General features: G+C 44.9%; 1 protein-coding gene and 2 non-coding genes across 5 annotated transcripts in view; all 3 read right to left on the reverse strand.

Moving 5' to 3' along the window:
* Positions 1–593: 593 nt before the first annotated feature.
* Positions 594–13,301, reverse strand: part of LOC114865226 (uncharacterized) — a 31,918-nt gene continuing 19,210 nt past the window's right edge. Inside the window, exons 3-5 of one of the 3 annotated variants that reach the window (XM_029166174.3) lie at positions 11,944–12,117; positions 2,293–2,370; positions 594–1,931 (exon numbers count right to left, since the gene is read on the reverse strand). In XM_029166174.3, the coding sequence (XP_029022007.1) occupies positions 1,002–1,931 (930 nt within the window). In that variant the 5' untranslated portion in view covers positions 2,293–2,370; positions 11,944–12,117 and the 3' untranslated portion in view covers positions 594–1,001. Of the gene's footprint in view, positions 1,932–2,292; positions 2,618–2,639; positions 2,707–11,943; positions 12,118–13,301 lie in introns of those variants that run through there. The other 2 variants (XM_029166170.3, XM_029166169.3) reach the window with 2 other exon arrangements.
* Positions 3,838–3,971, reverse strand: LOC114866325 (small nucleolar RNA SNORA9). Its single transcript, XR_003787684.1, has one exon. It is a non-coding gene; the product is annotated as a small nucleolar RNA SNORA9 (small nucleolar RNA).
* LOC114866323 (small nucleolar RNA SNORA9) lies at positions 4,344–4,477 on the reverse strand. The gene has a single exon (XR_003787682.1). It is a non-coding gene; the product is annotated as a small nucleolar RNA SNORA9 (small nucleolar RNA).

Consider the following 13,301-nt stretch of genomic DNA (forward strand, 5'->3'; position numbering starts at 1 on the left):
GCACAGAGACTGACCTCAGACCAGTTGCTGCCTCTCCTTCACTGTAACACTCGTGTTTTCATCATTGTTCTGCTCGTCCTTTTTTACAGTTTCACAACAGGAAACACAGAAACAGTTGTTGTTGGCGACGCAGAAACAACTGAACTCAACAACAAAGCAACAAGTCAACTTCCTCCGAGTCTCCTGGTTGTTGCGTGTTTGTTCATTTGAGGTTCGCATCCAGGTGCAAACATCTGTAATGCTCCCCATTGGTTCCTAAATAGATGCTGTCGCCCCCGCCTTGGATATTTAGCATGTTCTTAAAATATCTGGCAACAGAACAACATAAACGAACCAAAGTGGAGAAACGCGTGGACGTGGCCCTGAGGATCAGACAGCTGATGAGCGCTCATGAGTGAAGGCAACGCTCAGCACCCCCCGGTTCCCGCTGGGCGTTACTGGACCGAGCCCAGCAGCGCCTGCACCCGCGGGCCGGGCCGGCGCTGCTCGTCAGCAGCAGCTTAGACGTTTCGATTCCTGCTCGCGGTTCCTGTCTCGGCCTCCATCTGCACAGGAAGCTCAGGAGTTACAACACCACGCAGACAGGCTGCTGCTCCACACGTCAGTGTTTATTGGTCACTGGTGTCATTCATTAGCACATGTTGTTCCAGCTTCACATTCAGCAGAATTTAAACTGCAGTAACAATTAAATATTATATTGTAAAACCTGATCAAATGGCCTTGTAATAGCTTGAAATTACTCCATGATTACCAGCAGCAGTGTAGGCTTTATTAGTGTGTGTGTGTGTGTGCATGCTCCTTTAGCTGAATTTAGCACATTTTGAATAAATAATTTAGCCTCTACTAACTGTAGTGTTATTACTCTTGCTACTTCATTAAGTCAAAGAACTTCTAGTGTTTATCACCATGTACCAACAGTATAAATGGACTAGAGTAGTGTTCAGGTTGGTGCTTTTATCATAAAAACGTCCTCATCAATAAAGTTGAACAGCTGCTCGTCCTCAGTTCTTAGACAGGCCTTTAACCCAGCTCACCACCTGCTTTAGGGGCCTTCTCCTTTCGGCCTCCGTCACGGCCCCCCTTCGACTGGACGCTGGCTGAGAGCTGCTCCTCCTCCTGGAGCTTCTGTCGGAGGTCCTTCCCTCATGACCTGAACCCTCCAACAGCCTCTGCTTTAACGCATAGCTCTCACTCGATGGGCCAATGAGGTGGAGCCTGTCGTGCATCTCACACACCAGTACTGACTTAGAGATATAGCTGTTCTCTTGGATTCTCTGTAGAACGGCGTGGCCTTTAGGACCCATGTCCGTACGAGGGACCTCCTGTGTGCGCAGTAACGCGTGGAGACGCTCCACAAGCTGCTGTAGTTCACCAGCAGCCTCCTTCGTGTTCCTCCCCTCCAAGGTGATGCGGAAACTCTCACCAACTTCCCTCCATATTAATGCAACTTCATGCCTCTCTTCAATGTCACGGAGTTCTTTGCTCCTGACGCGTTTTGCATAGTAGAAGACATCACCTTCAACAAGAAGGGTGTGTTGTCCGTGGCTGAATGAGGGAGGAAGACTGTGGGAGGAGCCCGTCAGCAGAGGTGCAGAGGTGCTGGGTGAGGACACGGACGCAGGTGGGACTTTGTTTCTGGATCCAGACCTGTTTCGGGTTCCTCCGGCCTCTGAGGTGTGGTGGTTTGTGGGAACAGCTCCGGGGGAAACGGGGTAATGAGAGGACGGGCCCACGTCGGAGGGGTTTGGTGCTTCTAGGAGCTGCTCCAGATGGAACTTCACAGACTTGAGGTCCACGAACCCTCCTTTAATGCGCAGCTCGTTTCTATTTCGACGCTCCGTCACAAAGTCGTGTGACCTGAGGATCTGAAACACTTGTGTCTTATCTTGAAAACAATCCAAACGTATGGTTGCCTGCACTTGGAAATCCATCTGAAAAAAATCAGGGACATAACAAAAAAGTAAAAAGACAAAGCGTATAAAAAAGCTCAACTGAGACTCAAGAGAAACATCTACAAAAGCATTTAAGTTTAGTCTATTCAAAGAAATCAGAAAATCCTTGTTTAAGCTCTGTTACAGGTTGAGAATAAATATAAACCTGAAGCTGTAATGCTGCTGACTGTCGGTAGAGGGCGACAACGGACCAAAGTCCAAACGCCTTTAACATTAAGTACAATAGAATGTATTCGTTTATATTATAGTGTACAATATGTTGATGAAGTTGACACAATCCTGCCTTCTCTAGTTTACATCGTTCGCTGTTCACCTACAGAACCAAGGCTCCTTCACTCACCTCCGGCTCCGGGCGGTGCCACGGACCCAGCAGCGCCTCTCCTCCAACTGAACCGTCCGGAACCAAGTCTCCAATCAGCTGGAAAAACATGTGGATGCGCTAAATACCATAATACAAGGGCGGAGATGGGATCGGACCGCATGTGAGCTCCAGCCGCTTTTATTCACTGTTGAGACAATAAACCTACTGTCTGCGGGATCTGATCTAAGGAGCATGAAAAACGAGACACTGAAAGTGAAAGTAAAGCTTCAGGAGCGGAGTGTGATTTATCTGAAACTAACCAAGGCTATTAATCAAATCAACAGCGAATAAACTATGATCTTGTAATGGCTCAGTTGGTAACTTACCCACTTTACTCCATGACTTCACGCTACAGTTAATGAAAGCGAAAGTAAACACGTCACATCCGCAACAAAGCAGAAAATACGTCGTATAAAACAAGAAAATAAGGCTGACGTTTAACAGGTTAAATGTGCTGCATTAAACCGCATGCTCCGGACCAGCTCTGCATTTTATTCAGTAAAAGCTGTCAATATGTGGAACCTGCGGATTATGAATTTTCATTTTTTGCATTTGTAAAGACGGTGAACTCTTTAGAAACTTTTCCCATGAATCCAAAACTTCCCTCATGCAGCTACAGAAATACCCACGTTTGAGGCCTTTTTACTGAAACGGGCTCCTCTCAGGTCGTACCAGGATCCTGCCTGGTGTTTATGGGCTACAGCTTCACCCTGACATGGATCCTGACTACTGCTTCAAATCTTCCCCATCAACATGGAAGTGTTTCAAATGAGTGACAACAACATCTGTGGTTCACTTAGGTTTATTAGCTTTTATACGACACTGCAGGAACATGAGCATTTTGCATCTGAACAGTCACATCGATCAGTTACTTTAGCCTTTTACATGACTAAATACTACAGAAACAGATGAGGTGGCTCTTATTGCAGCAGATCAACTGGTTCTCACCTCAGGATGAAACCTACAAAGAACAAAGAGTTCAGTACATGTCATTTAATAAAAATAAAGTGCTCTGACAGAACAAGCTTTACCTGCATCAGTCTTCCTGCCAATAACACCCTGAAGCCTTCAGACGTGGTTAACCAAACACCTTTCCATTAGGGTCGCCTGGATACCCTGAAGGACACAAACATTTTTTCCATTTGCACTATTTTTGTAAGAACGTTGATAAGAAAGGAGACAGCACTAATAACTAGATCTGGACCTAAATCACTCAAATAATCACTTCTCCAAACCGTTTCGTTACCACTTTTATCACAGGAGGGTTTATTTCAGGTCTGCCGCCTTAGAGGAGGAAAACATCTGTATCATCTCAGATACAAATACAAACTGTACATGCTTTAAATACAGTTGATTACTGGTCATTACACATGAAGAGAAGTGCTCTGTAGTATTAGTTGGAATTTCTGTATAACCAAATCTCGTAACTTTAAGACCAATTCTTTTATGTAGAGTAAAAAGCAGACTTTAATAAGCTACAGATGAATTTCCCAGAATTGTTCACAGCTTAAAATCCCAAACAACAAATGTTGGAGGTTTACCTATAACCCAGCTGTGACTGAACCACAGCAGGGCCTCAAACAGCCCCACGTCGCTCTAGCAGACGCTAAAGGAAAGGACAGAGCCACTGCAGGCTGGGCCTCGCTGGAGGTCTGCAAGACCCGATGGTTCAACACTGACCAGCAGCAGTTTGCTACTTTCACACTTTAAAAACTCCAAATAAGCAGAAGATACAAATAGCAGCACAGAAATATAAAATCAAACCTGAATTTTGAATTTTCAGCACATCATATTCCTCCGTCAGCACCTTGTGTCAGAGCAGATTGGCTCCATATTTAGATCCTGTAAGAGTGATGGAGGAGCACTTATAATTATAGATGTTAAAAATGATTAAACAATGCATAATTGAGCTTCATATTAGATTCAGATAGGCTAAAAACAGCTGGAGAACCAACTACAATCTAATTCTATTAAAGATGAACAAACCTAAGAACAAACCTAAAGCCTTAACGTTAAATGACAGTTTTCAAGTTTGTCTGAGGTTTACCTATAACCCAGCTGTGACTGAACCACAGCAGGGCCTCAAACAGCCTCACGTGGCTCTAGCAGACGCTAAAGGAAAGGACAGAGCCACTGCAGGCTGGGCCTCGCTGGAGGTCTGCAGTCAAATGCTGCAACAGCCCCGTCCTTAAAATACAAACCTCTGCATGAGCATCAGGCGTCAGTCAGGAAGCGAGAGTACGAAGCGTCTCTGCAGGGCTGAAAAACACAAATAGCTGTGGTCACTTACAAGTTACTCTAGTCGGCACAACTGCGGCAACTCTTTATTTGGATTGCAATTATTTGTTTTACAGCTTATGATCAGTTGGTTTCCTAATCATGAATGCTCCCATAAGTCAAAATCAGCATGAAATGATTTTCTCTGTTCACAAAATGCTGGGTTTACAATCAGAAAAAACAAGGTCAATCTTTACATGTGATTAGCTTCAGGTAAACCCACCTACACTAGCAAATTCACTATTGACTGACTGCTGGAAGCTGCACACAGTCCTTCAGACTGGACATAACACTGAAAATGAAAAAGAAGTGATAACTTTGGTTAAAAACTGAGACGCACTTAGCTAAAACAGCTACAATCCGTTGCCCACGTTTAACGCACTGCAACTGTGAAAAACATCTTAATAAAACGGCTGCTTATCACAAATGAATGTTTAAGATCATATCATAAAACCAGAAACCGATCACGTTTAAAACTTTAGTTAGATGGAAACAGATTAACTTCACCCACCTCTATCAACTCCATCTGCAGCTCACCGTTTGAAACGAAATACCCGACCGGATGTGACGTCGTAAAAGCCAATGCACGGGGTCGCCCAGCAGGGGGCAGTAAAAGACCAAACATGGCCACCGGATACACGAGCTACATTTAAAACATGAAATACCCTGAGTAAAAAAAAAAAACGGACAGTTTATCTATAACAAAAATAAAAGTTTTTCTTTATAGCTCTTTATTAAACACACGCGTTGGACAGTTGGACTTTACAAAAGGCTGCTGTGCCAGTCAGACCGGTCACTTTTAGAGACAGCTCATCTGATCTGTTGTCTTAAGCGTTAACAATGACGACTATCACTGACTCACCATGATGTATTTAATTTGCAAATACAGCAGGTATGTAAATCCTAATCAGGAATCAGAAAGGAGCACATCCTCTCACTGGACCTTTGTTTAGTAAAGCAACACGCTGAACAAAACACATGTAACTTATATAGCTTAACTTTGTAACTATATAGCAAGTTTGTGTTGTAAATGTTAAGGTGCAGTCTATATAGATTATATTGAGGACAATAATAAAGGGTTTGTCTACGTACCTTATATATGAAATGATTTTCAACGTGCTTTCTGCCATCTCTAGGTGGGAGGGCTTCTATAACCCAGTGCACAGCCGCTACCGTGGGTGTTGGCAGCTTCAGAGCATCCACGAGTTGGAGGCTCATGGGCAATGACTCACCGCTTTGCTGGACTACAATAGAGGCCATAGTGAGTGGACTTCTGTTGTGGTCCGTACCATGAGCAGACGTGCAGAGAATTTCGGCTTTGTTTGTTTGTCTCCAGTGATGACGAGCACTTGCCCAGATGACATGTTTGGCGTGCAGACGAAACCCAGAACTAACAATGTGAATGTGTGTTTGCATAAAAACAATCAGATTCTGTAATTTTCGCTTGACTTAGTCTTAGAGGAAGTTTGTGTATATATTAAAAACAATGCAACCAAACCAAGGCATCAGCACCCACTACACTGTTTACACTATCAATAATAAAACAGCTGTTTTTATTATATTTTGTCTCCAAAGGCTCCACCAAACAATAATCTGCAGACTCATCATCATTTAATCTCAAAATAATCTTATTTCAGCCACGTCCTAGATTCAACTGGGAGTCTATTTGGCTGAGTGAACATGTCTGTACAATACCAGCAAATAAACAGATCAGGAAAAGCATGAAATAGAAAAAAAAATCCTCAAACAATCAGATAATCACATATCAGCCTCTGAACAGAGATTCTAAAATAGCACACAATGACCAAAAAGCTATTCAAAATACGTCACAGCCACAATGTCACAAGGACAGAACAGAGCTTGTGTCTTTGGTGGGAATCTGGACCGAGTTCAAAGACCATGTGGTTTGGACCTCATCATATCATAATTGATGGGATTTTGTTAAAGGGCAAATTTGATATCTACACCCAGCATCACTGAGTTTATTTGGTTTGACTGTCATTATTTACTGAACATAACCTGCAGACGGACACAGTTAGTGACCGGACAGTGAACAAAGTGGAGCAGCTCAAGGTCAGAAACATCCTCAGGCGTTTGTATAAACTCAACACAGAACTCAAACTCGGATAAATACTGGACCTAAATCCAACTGATGGACACAAACATATTCCAAAACTGCAAGCATCGAGTGCTGAGTCTATGTGCTGGCTCACAGGAATCCGGGGTTTAGCTCCTGTATTTCATAGTTAGTGTATAACAAAGGATGTTGTCTTTGCTAAAACTGCAGAATTAAGTTATGTAAGCGGTATTAGACCACACTGGGCCAGCATGTGAGTAATACCTTAGTGGGAATGTGTGTCAGCTGACCACCACTCCAGGAGATGCTGAAGCCAGTGCTTAAAGAACAGTGGAGCTTTTCCATCGGCCCTTGGTTCCATATGGCAGAGAATGCTGGTCACAAGTTTCTTGTTCACCCCACAGACCTCAAGCCATTTGAATGCATGTGTGGGAGTTCATTAAATTCACATTCAGAATCGGTTTAAGCCCCGGGTGTGACAAGCCGGACGGGTCCGTTTCAGAGTGAAAGCGAGTTGGTCCCACGCCTGGTAATCCTCGGATCTGCTCCGGTTGTGGTTTCTACTGACTTGTGCAGCAGCCGAGGCTCCGGCTGATTCCCCGGCTCCTGGCTGCTCTTGTGAAACCACACAACAGCATGAGAGGCTTTGTTAAAAGTGTCGTTTGAGAATAAAGTGAGGTTTGATTCAGACTCGAGGGTTTGTTGTGCACATAATCCTCTTCACCTGATCGCTGCGTGTGGAAATACAGTGAAATGCTTCATTCCTTGATATGATCTCCTGTTGCATCACTTCCTGAACGTTCGCATGGTTCTGTACAACGTGCTTCTGTAAACACGGGCCCAACACGCCAGGGTTCTCTAGAACCAAACAGCACAAATGGCCATCAGCCGTTAGCAGCAGCACAGACGGAGCCCTGCATGGGTGGAACCCAGTAGATGGATCGCCTGAGTCAGCGTCTTAACACCACACAACCCGACGCGGGATGTTCTCTCTGCGACTCTGACTCAGCTTCTCCTCCGTCTCCCACCCTCCTCCTCGCGACGCCTCCTCCTCCCCCCGTTCCTCACCCTGACCCCCCTCTGCCTCCTCTCTGCGTGGCACAGTGGAAGGTTTAAGTCGGGGTATTTAGGGAAGAGACATCCTTATCACATGACAGGGCTTCTCCAGGCTGCAGTGTTACAGCCGTCCTGTGTCCTGTTCTGGGAAACCACATCATGGGTGAACACGCAGCCCGTGTCTTGTTCGAGTCAGGATTCTCATATCGCTGCACATGCAAGCCTTGATTTCCTGATGAGCGTGACTCACAGGGCGCCTCAAACCGGCTTCTGCTCGCTCCCTGGCTTTCACAACCTTCCAACCCAGCCCTGCAGTACTTAGGCTGTTTGCGGAGCCGCTGGGTCAAAACGTTTTGTTCTGGAGGGAACAAAACAAATGTTTCATAACACCACAAATGATACAGTAAAAATAGTTCCATGATCAGAGCAGATGTTACACTGTAGATGACTCAAACTTGCTTCACAACAGATTCCTTCCCATCGGACATAATGACTGATTTGGTCTTTTAAAAACAGGACATAAAGTTCCTAGGGTTCACAACAGCAGCGTGTTTGACATGCAGAGAACATGGGTGAGATACAGACAGAGGGAGAACCGGGTCTGAGCTGGTGGAAACATCCTGGGTCACATGCAGTTGACACACTTAATCGGATCCATAACGTGGGAACACGAGGATCAAACCGGTGGAAAAGCACTTAGACACAGAAGCGCGGCATCCACTCGATAAAACGTTAGCCTCGCTACTGTAGCAGCAGTGACCCGCGGATGTTGTCCTACCCTGAGACGGATTTCCATGACGTTAAGCGCAAATATTTATAGATTACAGACTACTATGGGGACACATTTGCTTTTAAGCTCACATCAGCTATGCATGAACATTTCATTCTTCAGCTGCTCAAACACCACATGGAGACACACATTGTCCCACATGCAAAGTAACAGCAACGCAATGGTAAATGTTGGCAGAGCATGCGAAAGTACAAATGACGTAATTGATGTAACTAAGCACATGAACAAGAGAGTAAACACCAAAAAGCATCCAACTGCAGCAACAACTCTCCGGATTTATTAGGTCCAATTAAATCATTCTATTAAAGTCCTATTAAAATCAATTAAAATGGGATTTTGGACCTAGGCTTCACACATGCAGACGCACGCCCATGAATCAGATGGACCTTGCTGCAGCGGTTCGTACACAGACGGCTCGGTAATTGTGAAGTGGATGTGAGGAGGCAGACTGAGGGAGGGGGTCGAGCAGCCTGACACCAGGTCAGATCTAAGGGACAGAACGCGCTGATCCGCCGCTGCCCCTCATAATGGGTCGTCCGTCCCTCGACCACCTGTGGGTGTTGTTCAGATCTCCACAGTTTATCGGTGCCGAGGCAGGAGCTTCCTGTTAATCTAGACGGGGGCTCGTCCAGTAAAATCCATTAACACAGGCTAATGGCGACACTGATCTTTTTCCCTCTGATGCATTTAATCCTTTTACACGCGTTCTGAGGAGCGTTGTGTGAAGGGGGGGCGGATGTTTTCAGCAGCCCCCACATGTCTGCACGCGTCACTGACTTCATCTAATTATCTTAATGACTTTTCCCTCTTTGCCTAAAAGTGTCTGGAGTTAGTACTTAGTAGTAGCTTGGTTAGAAATGTAACTTCCAGTACAGCAAAACTCAGGACAACATTAGTGACTATTTGTGTTTATTTGAAGAAATGCTTATTGCTTCTAAAATCATTTCATAATGAATTTACACCCTCCACCTCCTTTTAAGTTTTATTATCAGTCTGTATAATTGACAGGTCACCTCAGTCCTGTTTGACTTTCACAGTAACTAACTAAAAGGTCAAACACAGGGACCACAGCAGGTGAACAGCCTGGCGCCACAGTCTGACATTTTGCAGCCCCCCTCCTACAGATACTGTGTTTGTGTGCAGTCTGACACCTACACACACAAGCAGCATTCCATTAACATTGTGATGGTAGGAGCCACACTGGTGAAGGTTGCTGGCTCGTTTCTGAGATGAAGATTACAAATAAAACCCTTACAAACCTTTCTGACCATCAGTAATAAAAGAGGTCATTTAACATATGATGCTCAGAGAACCTCTGACAGGTTTCCACATGGGTGGGCTTCATGTTGAGAGAGACACGGCTGCAGGGAGTCGTATTTAAGTCTATTATCTGTAGCTCAGATCCAACAGGATCCTCTGCTAATCTTTGCTGAATTAAAGGCCTTTTTGTTCCCTTCTCTGCTTCCACATCAGTAACAATCACTGTGACACTGTGCAAATCACTACTTAGTTTTATACTGACATTCTCATTGACTGGATTCGTTCATAGGCAGAGAAACAGGACATGAAACTAGATTCAACTCTGCACAGTTAACCTGAAGTTAACTAAAAGCAGCAGAGAGCTCAGACTAAATAACAAAAACAATGAGTTGCCTCCAAGTGAACTTTGCTCAGCCGGCGCTGACACTGGAGCAACTAACGCACATTTCGCCAGATGTCTGAAGCGTCCTGGCAGGGGGCTGCTATAATTAGTCAGTCGCACTCGAGCCAAATCCAGGAAAGAACATATCTGCAGGAGGCGAATCTTCGATGCTGCTGGGAAATGCTCAGCTCACGAAACGCCACGCTGGGCCCAGAGAGACTGTCACCCATTGTTACGAACACAGCCGGGGCCCGGAGGCTCCTCCTCCAGCAGCCTCAGCTCCTTTTGCACTCAGCCATTCAGTTCGGCTGCAATTTCAAATTCGTCACCATCAGTACAGCGCGTGTCAGTTTACTGAGTCCACTTGGGACAAATCAGAGCTTTAATCGCCTAAAGTCTGCGTCTGGGACTTTTTAAAATCTCATTTCCACTTGTTTGTTGCTCTGCTCCTCCAGCTGTTGTTTAGGTGACAGATGCAGCAGCGTTCACAGATACAAAACTCAACATGCTCATGCTCATATTTATACTGAACACTAGTTAGTGAAGGACGTTTTCTCTGAAGTTTGTTACTAACAGATGTTTTCATTTGTATTTTCATTTCATTGTATCTCAGTTCACTGTATCATGACCTCTCATTTAAAATGTGCATGAGAAGTGAATATTTCTGCTTTCTCTTGGTGTCCTGGTTTTTTTCTGCCTGTCAGGACTACTCCGTGTCATATTGTCCTCCTCTCATCCGTGCTCATCTTCATCCATTCATCAGCTCATTCATTCATGGACTTGGATTAAACGCGCCCGTTTAATCCCTCCCTGCACTATTTCGGGCTGCCTGCACAGCAGCCGTCCAAGCTGTGTAGTAATGGGACATGCGTGCGTTTTCTCAATGACGGTTTCGTCTCCTGGGATTATTGTGCAGAATCATTTCTCAGATAATCTCAATTATGCACACAGATGTATAATCCAGCCAAGGCCCACTACCAGCTGTTGATCCACTTGTAACATCAGGCAAATGATGTCATAGCCCACTATTTATAGCAGGTTTCTGTGAAAACTGATTTGCAGCGCTAATAAATAGAAAATATTGTTTCTTTCAGTTTTTACAGTATTTAAAAAGGTTTCGTTAAAGTAGTCTCAGGGAAATCTGTTTGATGATTCCCCACATAAATGAATCAACTAACTTTTTCTTGGACTATAATATATTAATATTGTCCTTTGTTAGCGTAGTGTTTAGTGAAGTGTGTGAACTACAGCTGAGGTCAAAAGCAGCAATACTGGTTGTAGGTTTTGACGCTAAGGTTCATCCTCAGGAGGCCATGAATGTGTGCACTGAATGCCATTGTCCTGTTGTTCAGACGAGGTCTAAAGGTCAACTAATAAAGCTTTTATGTAACGCTGTGCAAGTGCCTCCTTCAAAACAGTCTCCAGGGGCAGATTAACTACATTTTGCTCATCCAACATTAAGCCAAAGGAAATTGACTCTCTACATTTAACCCAGTTCATTTCCGCCGTCTTAGTGGCCGCATGGATCTGTTTTAGAGTAAATAAAGAAAATCAAATGAAGGTTTGGAGCTGGGCGCCTGTAGCATCAACGCAGAATTACGTAACTCGCTCATAGGATATTAGCCTAATTCTACTCATGTGAGTCGGTGCAGGAATGTTGGACTGTTCTCATGTTTTGCTGTTGCTCGGTGTTGAAGGCAGAACAAGCAGGAGCTCAGGTAGCATTAACTCAGCATACTGTATGTGGACACCAGATACTGGAATGCTGGTTGAACTGCAGGCACATACCTCTGTGGGTCGTGACCCCTGTCATATGACTCTGTAACATAAGCCGCTGTCTGCTCCGGCGATCAGGCTCCAACTCGCATGATTCAGCTCAGCGACTCTCCCCACTCGCCCTCATGACCCAACTGGCGGAAAGACCTCCTGCGGGCACCGGGTTCCAGTCTGCGTGAAGCTCATCTAGAAACAGACAGGTGACAGGTCAGACACTTCATCACCTGGAGCAACAACATAGGCTTCCTAACAAATATCAACCACAGATATCAACTGATATCAATCATGCTGTCTAACATCTGACTACCACCCTGTACGGGAAACAGTCGCCTCCTGAACTTGACTGAACTTCACGGTCACGTCGGTCTCAGCTGGAACATTTTGCGCTGCTGGGGAAAAGACATGCCTTATTTACACTGAATCCTTTTACAGCTTGTCGCAAAACGACAAAGTGAGAGAAGCGGTCCGGCTGCTCATGTAAACAGGCCCCGTCTGCGCGGACTCTGCTATAATTTAATATGTTTACACGCTAGAGCTGGGCACCTGCAGCGCTCTGTGCCCAGGCTGTGGCATTTCACACTTCTGGCATCACTGGATAACATGTCGACGGTAGTGTCTGAGCTAAGTTTGGCGTCTTCTTGGATTCAGGACAGTTACACAGGTCCGGCTGCATCAGGCTGACTCCAGGCCAGCGTTAGAGGCTAAACCAAGAAGATGAGGTGCTGGTGTTCCAGGCGACTTCATCCCAGACTGAAAGTGCACACGGCTCACTTCAAAGGCTATGCAGCATCAGGCGCAGGCCCTCGGTGCTGCCTTTGATCTGTGATCTGGTTAATGAAGCAGCTGCTTTCAGGGAGCCACCCGTGTCTTCACGTCCTCCACCGGCTGCACTGGAAAAGCTGCTGTTTTTGAGGTCACTGCCGATGCTCATGTAAGGTTTATTAAAAGCCAAGTGCGTTCTGTGGAACCTCATTTGTTCCTTTTACTGGGACGTGCACAGAGGTGGGACAGCGTGCGACACACTTCCTGAATCCACAGTTTATTGACTTCCTGGTGTCAGTAAACAGTTTGCAAGTCCTCAGACTCAGCTATGAATGAATATGTTTACAGCTGCAGCCTTTAGAAGCTGAGCTGAGTTTGGAGGATGATGAATTAAACATGAGCTAATGCTTCTGATAATACTCTACTGCCGCTGCTTACGTCGTTACCACATCTTTTATTGATTCTGTTTGTAGACAGTGTTTATGCATTTTTACTCTGTGCCAATACAAATACAGATTGATATGTGATTACATCCAATTTGGCAACTTTAATGCACACAAACATTTAAAAAGTTTTAATTTTTCTGCAAATGTATTAAATGTAATGAC

This window comes from Betta splendens, chromosome 11 (genome assembly GCF_900634795.4).
Source record: "Betta splendens chromosome 11, fBetSpl5.4, whole genome shotgun sequence".
Lineage (NCBI taxonomy): Eukaryota > Metazoa > Chordata > Actinopteri > Anabantiformes > Osphronemidae > Betta > Betta splendens.